Below are 13,298 nucleotides of genomic sequence, written 5' to 3'. Positions count from 1 at the left end.
TGTTGATTGATCAAGCTTCTACAACGACTCTTTGATGTGCTGGCACCTCTACAACGTCTCTTTCATACCTCCATATAAAGAAATGAAGACTTGAAGACATATTGAGACTCTGAAATATTTTACAAGTGCCAAAACATTGTCAAAATCATTGTTCATCAAATCACTTAGAATTTCTTATCAACTTTCATATCTTACAAATTCTTAAGTCTTAGAGTCTGAACTGTTTTATATTGTGAACACCACTGATTGTATATCAAGTGTTCAACCAAACTTATTCTTTGTAATTTGTTTGTTTAGGAAGTCTCTTGCTTGTGTGCTTGAGCAATTGTAATCTTGCATGATTATAGTGAAAAATATCTTTGGAAGTGCAAGGGGGACTAGACTAATTCTTGATTGTGGAAGAAACCATGATAATTGCTTGTGACTTTTTCTTCTCTATCTCTCTATCTCTTTTATATCCACTGCATTTGACTCTGAAATCTATCAGATTTTGAACTTTGGACTTAGTTAATATTGAAGAAAAAGCTAACACAATCCAACCCCCTTCCTGTATTTGTCTCACCTTCAGTTGGTACCAAAGCACCAAGTTATGTTGTTCTAGCACTTAATAGTGAAACAGAAAAGATCTGAGAAAAACATGTGTGCTAGTGCTGATTCTAAAATTCCTGGAGCTGATGTATCATATGATTATGGTACTGATGATAAGTCATCTAGTTCCCACAAGCCACCTATGTTCAATGGTGATCCTGATACATTTTCTTGGTGAAAAAGCAAAATGTACAGTCACATTATTGGCATAAATGAAGAGTTATGGGATATTCTCGAAGATGATGTTGATCTTACTTTGGATGAAGAAGGTGTAGCTATTGATAGAAAGAAACACAATGTTGCTCAGAAGAAGCTCTACAAGAAACATCACAAGATCAGAGGAATTCTTGTTGTTGCATTACCTCACAAAGAATACTTGAAGATGAGTGAAAAATCTACTACTAAAGTTATGTTCAAGTCCTTATGTTCTAACTATGAAGGCAATAAGAAGGTTCAAGAAGCTAAAGCTACTATGCTTGTTCAGCAATATGAAATGTTCAGAATGAAAGCATTGAGGTTATGTACTCAAGGTTTCAGACTCTAACATCTGGACTTTAGATTTTGAAGAAAAGTTATGTAGGTGCTGATCATGTGAAGAAAATTCTAAGGAGCTTACCTGCTAAGTGGAAACATAAGGTGACAACTATTGAAGAAGCTAGAGATCTAAATACACCCATTCTTGAAGATTTTATAAGTTCTCGTCAAAAGCTCTCAAAGCTGATGAATCTGAAGACGAGTCTTCTTCTGGAGGTTCTGAAGAAGATCTAGAAGCTGAGGAGATGGCTATGCTTTCCAAAAGACTTTAGTATCTTCTTGTTTTGGCGAAAAATACGTTATTAGAGGGGGCGATTTGCAGCTGTTAGAAAACTAGCTCAAAGACTTCATAAAGGCATAAGAGTTCGAGTGCAGTAGGGAAGGGGACAATTTCGTCCATCAGAGCACACTCCGATGAAAGTTGGAAAAAGGGAGTTTGAACTCCATATCTTTGAAAACCACTTCGTACATGGGAAACTTATTTTCTGGATAAGGCGAACACACTAGATCTGAAGTGCTCGGGAGAACAAATTCCACGTCCTTACTCTTCCCCACAAAACTGAAAGGAATCTCTGCCATTCTGTTCGACGCAAACGACTATACTGACTCCAGGGGCTAATCTCTTATCTAGGAATGGCCGGACTCCACAACCTCATCTCCATTGGGATTGTTAGCCATATCAAACCTGAAAGAGAAGGAAGAGAAAAAAATGAACCTAACATTTAGATCCTTCCTTTGTTCACCTGTCAGATTGATCGTGACAAGGAAGGGATCAAGCATCGTCACTAATGAAACAGATCGGAGAAAAATAATAAAAGTTGGCAGCTTTCTAAAGAAAAAGAAAAAAAATGGTGAAACCCACCCCTTCTACGACGGTGCAACATCTTTACGGTGGCAACAATGTGAACTTATTGATAAGTCACAACCCATCACCAGTGGTTTCCCAAAAACAACAAAGCATAGACTCTAAGTCCTAAAACTACTTATGTACAGTGGAAACCGTCACCACTAAAGGCGGAAACCACCGCAACCGGAGTAACCATAACCATAGCATGCAATTTACAATTTTCAACAAAACAAAAACGATCAAAACACAGGAAATAAACAAGAATGTTGAGAAAAGCAAACCTGTTATGTGTAACACCCCGAATTTTATCAAGAACATTACTTCAAAACATTAACTCTTTTGAAAAATGAAGCTTTTAAAAAAAAATTGTTATGTGTAACGCCCCGAATTTTATCAAGGACATTACTTAAAAATATATACTCTTTTGAAAAATGAGGCTTTTAAAAAAAATTGTTTACTCAAATTCTTAATGGAATAAATATAAACTCTATAGTAAATTTCTAAAATATTTAAATTAAAATTACAACTAAATAAAAACTAGTCTTCTTTTTCATTGAAAAATTCAATGTTCCCCGTAAGCGTTTTATCACACATCAACCTTCATATTTCATCTTTGGTACTTACATCATTATATTAATGTAAGAGTCAATTTCCTTATCCAAATTAGTTCATACTCAAAGCACAAGAAACAATGCCCTAAAATAGATAATAAAAAACCTCTCGATTAAAAAGAAATAAAAATACATTCAAGCCATATTATAAGAAAAGAACGCAAATAAAATTATGCATTAGATGTATGCTCTTAAGTACTACATGATCCAGATATAAACAAGCCACATAGGCTAAATGAGCCACATAGGGTAAAACGAGTCACATAGGTTAAACAAGCCACACATGCTAAAATGAGCCACAAAGGCTAAACAAGCCACACATGCTATGCAAATGTATGATAATGAAACCAGCCACAGAGGCTTTGAAATATAATGAATTTCAAAATATATATTCTAGCCACTTAGGCAAATGCAAAATAAAACTCAACCACTAAGGCAACCACACAATTAACTCGTAAAACAAATTACATCTTTTTATTCTCAAACATCACAAAACATATAAAACATAATAAATATCAAATATCACAATCTTATACAAAAATATCATATGGGTCATGATAAAAGTCTTAATTAAATATTTTAATTATTTTTCTTTTCAAATATATCATGGACGTATGGAAAAAAACTCTTACCTTAAACGCTTTCCTTCCTAATAGTACATTGCAAAGCCGCACTAAATGTTGGGTTCAACATTTAAAGCTACACAAGTTTGGAACAAGACTTATAACTTATTTAAAGAAGGGTTTTAAAGGAGATGAGAACAAACATAAGGAGAAGTAAAACCGCATTACACACTAAAGGAAATAAAGTGGAATTAGTAGGAAATTAAACTGGTGATTATTGTGGAGGACAAAAACGAAATGCAGTTTTAAAGACGTATTAATTTAGTCAACCTATTTATCTGAAATTATGGGTCGTACCGTCGTAGAGGAACCAAATAAGGAAAGGCAGGTAAGGCAACTGTTTGAAAAGACGCTATGGAGAGGTACTGTAACGTGCAAAAATAAAGGAGAATAATTTTTTTTAAGAAATAATAAAGGAGAATAATTATAATTGCCTCTTCTAGTAAATACACCCAGAACACAAGATAGGATTAGACCCCATTTTGATATAATACTGATTTGAACATCAGAGTGTCTGCAGGTATACACCTAGAGCTGTCAAAACGGACCGGGCCGTATGGGCCGGCCCGTTTAGTCTGATTAAATATAGGGCTTGGGCCTTAAATATTGAGCCCGAATTTTAATAGAGCTTTTTAGCCCGGCCCTAAAAAGCCCGCTATCCGTTAGGGCTAGCCCGAACGGGCCGAGGGTAGCCCGCTATCCCGAATAACAAAAAAAATCATATAAATTAGATATATTTTTTAAATAATTCTTTACTTATTTGATTATCAAAGTAATAAATAAAAGTGAAATTTCAATAAATTAATACAAATATACATGTAATATAAAATTATATTTACTCGTTTCGTTATTTATAATTTTAAAGATCGAATATATAAATATCTATAACCATAACGTATCTAATTTATTTTAAATTGTTTTCCTCGCCGTTTTAGTTTACGACGTTTGTACGAAAATGTTTATGATTTATTTTTGTTCTAGGCATTATTTAAACATATTAAAAATATTATTTATAAAAAAAATTAATAGGAGTATTTTATAGTACTTTTTTAAAAAAAAATATATATAATTTTTAATACGGGCCGGTCCGTTAAGCCCGCGGCCCGTGTAGGGCCGGGCTCAGGTAGCATATTTCAAGCCCGTTTTTCAACTGAGCTTTTTGGCCTGGCCCGATAAAGCCCGAAGCTCGTTAAGGCCGGCCCTAAACGGGTCGGGCCGCCCGTTTTAACAGCTCTATATACACCCTCCGCCGTTTCAGTTATCATTGAAACATTCCACCACTCACGACAATCATTTTATAATCAGGTACGATTAAATTATTAAAGAAAAAAAAATTGTAAACCAAAAGGCTTGAGTTGGGCGGGCTCTTTAAAACAATTATGGACAGGTAATGAAAGAGAATGGATGAAAAATAAAAAACTTCATTAGACTCGGCATATAGAGACGGACATAGTCAGAGATGAATTATTTCCGTCATTATCAAAAGTTTGACTATTTTAATAATTACCTGACCACTTAGTGACGAAAATAGCGACATAATATATTTGGCACGGAAAAAATCTTCTTCAAATTCCGTCTCGAAATGTCCTTTTGTACCAATAATTATAAAGCTAGTTATGTTGAGACGGAAAATATTTGAGTCCGTCTCTAAAATCGTCACAAATACTTAAATTATAACTTTCATCTCCCGTTGCTAAAGCAGCATCGGGATCAATTCGGGATGTTTTTTCTCGCAATATATTGCATTGCTGTTTATTAAAATAGGAACATATGTGTACACAATAGTTGTCTTCACCACCAACTCAAACACCTTTTATATCTATAGTTACGTTCATATCACATCACCAATCTATCATATATCTATCACAAGGGTCTCTATGAAAATTTTAGGTGAGTTGGATTTCGGAAACTAACCAAGTCAGACATCAAGGTTAAGAGAGCACTTAATTACAAAGATACTTACAAATCATCGACCAAAGAGATCCTCGTGCTAAAAGTAGAAGTTGAACTGGTCACCATTGTAAAGTACGAGTCAACTACTTACCAGTTGAACCAACGTTCACCTACTCCATTTCAAGGTGCTGAAAATGGCGTACAAGTTTTCAAAAACCAAATAATCCATTTTAAATTGTTGTTAATAACCACATTATTACCGTAAATATTGCAATAACAAATCTTTATTTTTAATTTCTTATAGACTCTCTCAGATGGTATTCGAACCTTGTCGTATTGTAGTCTTTTTCTTTGCATGCTATATATATTCGTTGAAGAATGCTAACAACACACATTCTAACAAACACTTTTCAACACACTCTTCTTGATTGGTTTAAATTCATATGGTTCCACTAAATTTACATGGGTTCCACCAAATCATGTGGGTCTCATATGAATTTCAACCAATCAAAGAGTGTGTTGAAAATTGTGTGTTAGAATATGCGTTGCTGACATTTCTCTATATTCGTTAGTCGGTCTATAACCAAGTAACAAGTAACACCTACAACATATAAACAACATTTTTTTTTTTTGATAAATAAAACGTACAAACAACATAAAATCTCGAATTCAAACCCAATTTAAGATGTCCAATCTAAAAACACCGGCATTGCAAGTTGGCGTTAGGGACTCTCTCATATTAATATATATGCACATTATCACTAGAATTTTTTTTTTTTTTTTTTTGCATGTAGTATTACTAAAGTTGTTAGTATTATATATATATATTCAAACTTGACTTTAATAGGTAGAGAGAGTTAGTTAGAAATTAGTCAACAGTTAATTGTCACTTAAGAATACTACCCACCATTAACAGGCCACATGCATATAAATATCTTTAGCAAATAAGAAAAGACATGTCCCGTTGAACTTTCAACAAATACGTGCTTACACTTTTTGCATGTATATATGGCGTGGGGTCAATTATTCCATTTCCTTAGTGTATCCTACGTGCTTTCAACTTCTAAACCCTAACTCTTATTGTCAAAATAAGAAAGAAAAAAATATAACTCCTACCTCTTCTCTTCATGTATATGTATACCGTTTCCTATCTAAGTCATACACATTTATCATTCATGGAGAAAAATGCTCGCACTCTTTCCGGCCGCAGCCAACTCACGGTGGTGCCGCCATCACGACGGCTTGTCCGTACTCAAAGCAGTGGGAGCCTTGCGAGTATAACCACCCCAGAAAGAACCTCACGGAGGTTCAGCTCTGGTGAAAAATTAACCAATAGTCACCGTTCAAAATCAACATCGAAAATAAGAACTGAAAACAACGAAGGGAATGCAAAGTTTCTTGATAAGAAGAAAAGTAGCAAGTTATTACAATACGGGGTTAGCCCTGATCGTAATGGAGCTTCAAAGAGGACCACATTGCCTTCGGCGTGGGCGCTTTCACCGGGAAGGAAATCCCTTGGCTCTCCGATTTGGTCAGAGTCACCGCCTAAAGCAGTCGGAAGCAACGGTGGCAATGGTGGTGGTAGAGTTGGTAATAGTGTCAATAAAGTCTTGAATTACTTCAAACAAAGGAAAGTGTCATCCATGCAAGAAGAAGTGTATCATAAGTTCAAGATTTTGCATAACAGACTTTTGCAATGGAGATTTATTAATGCTAGAGCTGATACTTCCATGGCTAGGGTAAAAAATGCAGCTGAGGTATTTTTTTTTCTAATGAAAAATATTAGTAATTTTTTGTTTGAAATGTTAGTAGGAAAATTGAAGTATAATATTATTTCTTCCACCCTTATATTTCTCTTTTTAAACCCTCAATTCGCTTTATCACTATGTTTCATGAACATTTTTTCTATTTTCTCAACGAAAGAAATTGGTTAAATACATTTCTATGTTTTTTCACATTATAGAGGCCAACCATACAAACATATTTCTTATAAAAATCATATACAAATTAAAATACTAAGTTATTACAAATTTTGTTTAACATATATATAGTAGTCTCTATATTATATTATCAGTTATATATGAAAAATGGCAACAACTTGTGTCCCAAAGTCAAACTTTTGCCAAGAGCCAAAACCACATGGGCAACAAAGAAAAATGGATATCGTTAACAAAACAAAAACTAGTATGGTATTTGAGTGTTAAATAAGTAGAGACAATCTTCCTTTCTTTATGTTTTTTAAAATGAAGATTTCCATTATTAAAATTTTAGTATATAAATGATATTTGCAAATGGAGCTAAAATCCATTTCAAACATTTATATTCCGAGGTTCGAACTTATTTTCTTCAAAGGAAATAATTTTTTTTTTTTTTTGTGTCCAAGGTTCGAACCTTGTATATATTATGAGTTGTTCCTACCAAATGAGCTAGGCTCATGAGGACTTCTTAAACTTATTTATCATATTATTATACCGTATTTATATTCAGTTGATAGGGACAATGTATAATATATGCAAGGTCTGAGGTTCAAAACTCGGCCACCACAAAAAAATACCGTATTTATTTTTTATTAAATATTTAATTGTTCTAATAGCTCTTATTTATATTTTATGATAAGCTCTTTAATTTTTATTTTTTTTTAATTTTCTCTCTTTCCTGGCCTAGGTTTATGTGCCTAGTTTTTTTCTTTCTTAAATATTTTTTTAATCAGAAAAAAAACTTTAAATTGTAAAGAAAATACCGATAAATTTATGTACAGGTGCAAGTGTATATATATATATATATATATATATATATATATATATATATATATATATATATATAATTTTACAAAATCTTTTCTCTCAAAAAAAAAAAATTTTACAAAAACTTTCAATTCAAAGTTAATTTAATTTTAACTATATATTCATCTTTGACTAGTTTAATGCAATTCCTCAAAACAAATTGTACAGATGCATGAATGGGTATATATATAATATATATAGTATCAAATGATTATATTGAAATAATTTTTCTTTTACAAATTGTACAGATGCATGAATGGGGCATATATAGGTATTTTCTTTAATTCGTTTTAATACATAAAATATTAATTACATATTGAAACATATATTATAGTAGATAATAAGTATTTGACTTTAGTCAACAAAAGTATTTGACTATATTGAATGTGATTTTAATATTTTTAGAATCTTTTTGGGTCAAGTTATTAGAATATTTTTTTAAAATAGTTTTTGAAGGAATATTTTTATAGTGTTTAGAATATTTTTATAAATTATGTTTTGAAGGAATATTTTTATAAAATAGTAAAAGGTAATAAAATGTAATTAAAGTTTAATCATATTTTTATGATATACTATTTTTATAATACAAATATTTTTTCCTACTATTTATTATTTATATTATATTTTTACTATCTTTTTTGAGACACGTACATTTGATAAATAATATTTAGATAAATTAAAAATGTACACTTGTTTTCAACATGATGATCAAAGAAAATACTAACACAACTATGTCATAAAAGGTTAACGCAATCCAACGAAAGATGATTAAAGTAAAGGATAGTTGTAGGTAAAGAAAAAGCATAACATGCACGATAGTCGACAACCTTGTGATTGATACTCTTTCTGTTTCATAATACGTGTCGCATTTGAGAAATTTACACATACTAAGAAATCAAATCAAATTTACACATACTAAGAAATCAAATAAATTTTGTTATTTTTGATAAAATTATTTGTGTTTCTTCTATAATTCTCTTCACCATTTATTATTTAATTATATAATTTCCCTCTACGGTAGATAGGTAAGGATGTTATTGACAAACCAATAATTAATGTTGCATTGAAATTGGAAAGTGACAAGTAAAGTAAAACAAATTTATTCTAAAAACGACAAATATTATAAAACAGGTGGAGAATACATATCCACGACTCTCTTATTTTAAAGCGATTGATAAGAGAGGCAATAAAACACAACAAGGAGATGGAAGACATCTCTTATTAATAAAAGCTACACAAAGACTTAAAATTGTACACTTATTTAGAATTGGGAAATTTGTATATTATTATCCATAAATTCAATGTCTTAAGATTTTGGGTAAAGATGTTGTGTTCAATCTCACTTGTGTTGTTGTTTTTAGTCCATTGTGAGGATCTAATCCAGTGAGACTCTCCCTCATTGCCCGAGAGTTGAATCAGAACCTTGCTTTGACTTGATGAGGGAGCGGGAGAGGTTCTTGGTGTTGGATCAAAAACGTGGAGAGTCTCACACTTGAGGGAGAGATGTTGTGATGTGTCAAATGTGTGAGTTAAAATCTCACACTGAACAGAAGACTTGAAGTTGAGCAAGATATAACCGAGAGGACCTATAAACCCAATGTCTTAAATTTTTTGGGTGAAGATGTAGTGTCCAATTTACTTGATAGTTACTTTTAGCTCAATGTGATGATTCAACGCAGTGAGACTCCCTCAGATGGGCCAATGATAATAGATAGTGAATGAGTTTACTATTGTTTAATTAAGACTTTTAAGAGTATAAATTAAATATTTAAAAAACTCATGATAATAAAATAGCATGTGTTATCCTTCTTCTTGGCACTTTACTCTTTCTAATCGAGTTTAATTTTCTCTACTGTTACTTTTTCCTTAAATTTCAGATAAACTTGTTTTCTGTATGGCTTGGAATCCTAATGCTAAGAAAGATCATAATACAAAAGAGAATAGAAGTACAAAAGGTCAAACATACGATCAAGCTTCAACATATTCTGATTGGTCAACTCTCCCTTCTAATTGAATGGAAAAAATTGGAAAGAAAGAATCAAGAATCAATAGACAAATTAACAAAGAAGTTGTTAGCATTATCCACCATCGTGCCCTTAACTCATGGTCTCAAGGTAATGCTACTATATTTGTGTACATAACTCATAAAAAAGAATAAAAAAAATGGATACTTTCTTCTAATTTAATTCTCTTTACAGGTAGACACAGATGCCATCTCTGAAGCCTTGAACACAGCCACTAAAGTCATGGATAGTTTTGAGCCATTGATCATGAAATATCAGCCTCAGGTTCTTTTTCCCTCATTTTAATAATTTTAGCTTATGTTTTGTACCACCAAAAACCTATATAGTGCTTAGTTTTCAATTTTTCCTATACGTCAAAGTAATACATTCACAAAAAAGAATGTAGGAAAAAATCAAATTGTAAATCATAGTAAAGAAGTTGTACCATACTAATTGTATGTAAATGTAAATTTAATATTAATATAATAATATTGCATGTCTTGATTAAAATAAATTGCAATTTTGAAGACAAGTAATGATTGATGCTACTTCAGCAGGTTGAGAGAATTCTTTATCAAGTTACAGAACTAACCACCACATCAAGACAAGAAGAAGAGTGCTTGCATGAACTTGTGGGCATTGTTCCTATTATTACTTATTTACTAGTCAGTCTTCCTATTTCCTTCTTTCTCATTCAATATTATTTTCAATTTTATTTTTAATTAGCATCTAGAACGAATTAAATTTGAGACTTATTATTCTCAAAATATTACTCCCTCCATTTCAAATTATAACTAAATTTAATTTTTTAGGTTCATTCAATTAATATTGTATGTGAACCACATACATCATTAATCGAATGAACCTAAAAAATCAATTTTGCTTATAATTTAGAACGGAGGGAGTAATATCTAGAGGTATTTAATAATTGTATACTTGTGTGTGTATGTATAATTATATATATATGGAGCATATCTAGTGAGAAAGAGTGTCCATATATGAGAGTGAGAGGAAGACATATCAACCGTATGATTAAAATGAAGGGATGAGATTAAATGATCATCACGTGCTCCTCTTTTCAATCATTTTACACAAACTTGCAGAACTCGTCTTTGTTTCAAGTCATCTAACCGGACGCCGCATCGAACTCATCTCCTCAAATCATCCCACATATGATGTGTAAATTGAATGTTCCATGGTCATGTTTAGAAACATTGTGTTTTCACAATTTTTTTTTCCACTAAATTAGAGAAATTTTATATTATGAAGAAAACTAAACCGCTCAAAGTCCTCTTCTAAAGCTCTCTATTCTTTCCACTTCTCCTTCTTTTTTTTAAACCCTTCCTTCCCCTCCCCCTCTCCTACAAACTCGCAACTAGAGCCCTAGAGTATTTTTTTTCTTCCCCTTTTAGGGGAGTTTTAGAGTATTCTTTTGTTAAAGTACAATTACACACTCAATATTCTATCCATCTATTCACTTAGTTGTTTTGAAGTTTTATATTCTAACTTACAAATGTAGCATTTTTTGCTAAAAGATAAACAATAATTTTACATATACTTAATTGCAGGAAAAGGAAATTGGCATTCAAGTGCATCTTATTCAAACAAACATGGGGTCTGATGCTGGCAACTAAACCTGTAGCATTGTTCAATCATGTATTTGAAATGAGATCTTATTTCATGTGTTTAAGGACAAATATTTTTCTAATGATCGATAAAAATGTGTTAGGTAGTGTACCAAAAAGAATGTGTTAGGCAGTAGTGCTACAATTCTGTGAATAATCAAAATGTTGTGAGCGCACCCTACAATAGTTACATGAATTTGTGGAATTTAACGACATTACTCTCAAACATTCTCATGACAAAGATGAAAACTAATACGGAAAGGCTAATGCTTCCCATAAAATCGATTGACTTCATAGTCTAATTTCTTTTTTTAACAACTTCGTATTTAAAATTTGACTTGATTATATATTTCATCTCCCTATTTTTACTATTTTGCATATTTCTTCCCACAATTTTAGAACAGGGTTAATACATGTTTACTGCTGTAATATTAATGTTTTCTAGTTTACTCTTCTAAAAACAAATTAATTCTTTGGTTTTAGACCTTCATGAATTTTTACATTACAAAATCGATGATATCACATGGGGTAAATCAAAATTCGCTCAAATTACAAGGGGTGAAAACACCTTAAATTTTGAAATTCCAAAACTAAAAAATATTCAAATTACAGGGTTGAAATTTAAGAAATTAGTAAACCAGAAACCACTAGTATTATAGGGAGTAAACATACATTAACCTTTTAGAATATGACAATATATTGGTTCTCAAAGTATTTCGTTTAAAATATGGTGATACAAAATGTTTTAAATGAAGTTTTTAAGAGAATATTTTACAATTTCATCGATCTTGATTTTTCCATCATCATATCATATATTACGTCATTTGAAATAGGCTAAATTGTTGTTTTGGTCCCTTAACTATTTTTAAGGTTTCTCTTTAGTCTTTTAACTAGTTTTAAATATGAAAATAAGAGTAAATTTAAATATTAAAATAGATAAGAGTAAATTCAAATATTAAAATAAAAGTGTAACAAATACGATATGAGTGTGTGTGTGTCCTTTTTTCCTTATCCTTTAAAAAGTGTAATAAACTAAATCAGTATATTTATACTTATTTTTTCATTATTCCAATTATAACATTAAACAATTTTTTCTATAATGAAGATTATTGTTAATGTCATTAAAAAAATAAGAATAAATATTTTTTGTTATATTATTGGTGTCATTGAAATAGATAATCATGATTAGTTTGATTTGTGATAATTTGAAAGCAAAAAGTATTTATATTTTTATATTTAATCAAAATAAAAATTTTATAAAAAAAAAAAACCAGTTCAAAATTTTTAAATGTTAACGCAATAAAAAGAGCGGAAAGTCGAGCACGTGAATTCCCGTCTTTTCGCTAGTATGTAATATCACCACCTAATTTTATTTCACTTTTCTTCTTCTTCGTGTTTATCATAAATCTTCATATAATCTTCATGAATCTTCAACACAAAAACCAACCAAAAAAAACTGAAAATCAATGGCATAACATCGTCAATAGCCAATTTTCCACTCAAAAATCACCATTTTGATCTCAAAAAACACAAGTGCTCAAAACCCAAGAACCAAATCAACAGATAGCTCCACATTCATTTCTCAGTTTTCATACAAACTAAAGATCATGGAGGTTTTAGCTTTCATCTGCTTTTGCGGCGTCACCTATTTCTCTTGCTCATTTGCATTAGGTTTCACCAAATTAATAAAGAGCTTCATTATCTATTACCTGAAACGCAAGATTTCTACAAAATTCTTTTTGATTTGATGTTATTGTTGAAGTGGATATCTACAAGAGCGAACATTATTAG

At 31.2% G+C, this 13,298-nt stretch overlaps 1 protein-coding gene across 2 annotated transcripts; it reads left to right on the top strand.

Annotated features, from left to right (window-relative positions):
* The first annotated feature begins 6,184 nt into the window (after window positions 1-6,184).
* LOC112419947 (QWRF motif-containing protein 7) lies at window positions 6,185-11,720 on the top strand. 2 transcript variants are annotated; one of them, XM_024778273.2, is made up of 5 exons: window positions 6,185-6,853; window positions 9,757-9,993; window positions 10,078-10,167; window positions 10,437-10,547; window positions 11,451-11,720. In XM_024778273.2, exons 1-5 carry the CDS (start codon window positions 6,224-6,226, stop codon window positions 11,514-11,516), a joined length of 1,134 nt encoding a protein of 377 aa, XP_024634041.1. In that variant the 5' UTR covers window positions 6,185-6,223; the 3' UTR covers window positions 11,517-11,720. The 2 variants fall into 2 exon arrangements, with proteins under 2 accessions (XP_024634041.1, XP_024634042.1); XM_024778274.2 differs by having other exon boundaries at window positions 6,192-6,853; window positions 10,440-10,547.
* Window positions 11,721-13,298: the final 1,578 nt, after the last annotated feature.

Source organism: Medicago truncatula, chromosome 3, assembly GCF_003473485.1.
Source record: "Medicago truncatula cultivar Jemalong A17 chromosome 3, MtrunA17r5.0-ANR, whole genome shotgun sequence".
In the NCBI taxonomy this organism is placed as follows: Eukaryota; Viridiplantae; Streptophyta; class Magnoliopsida; order Fabales; family Fabaceae; genus Medicago; species Medicago truncatula.
Note: the sequence above shows the minus strand (reverse complement) of the source record. Positions and strands in the feature narration are given on the sequence as shown.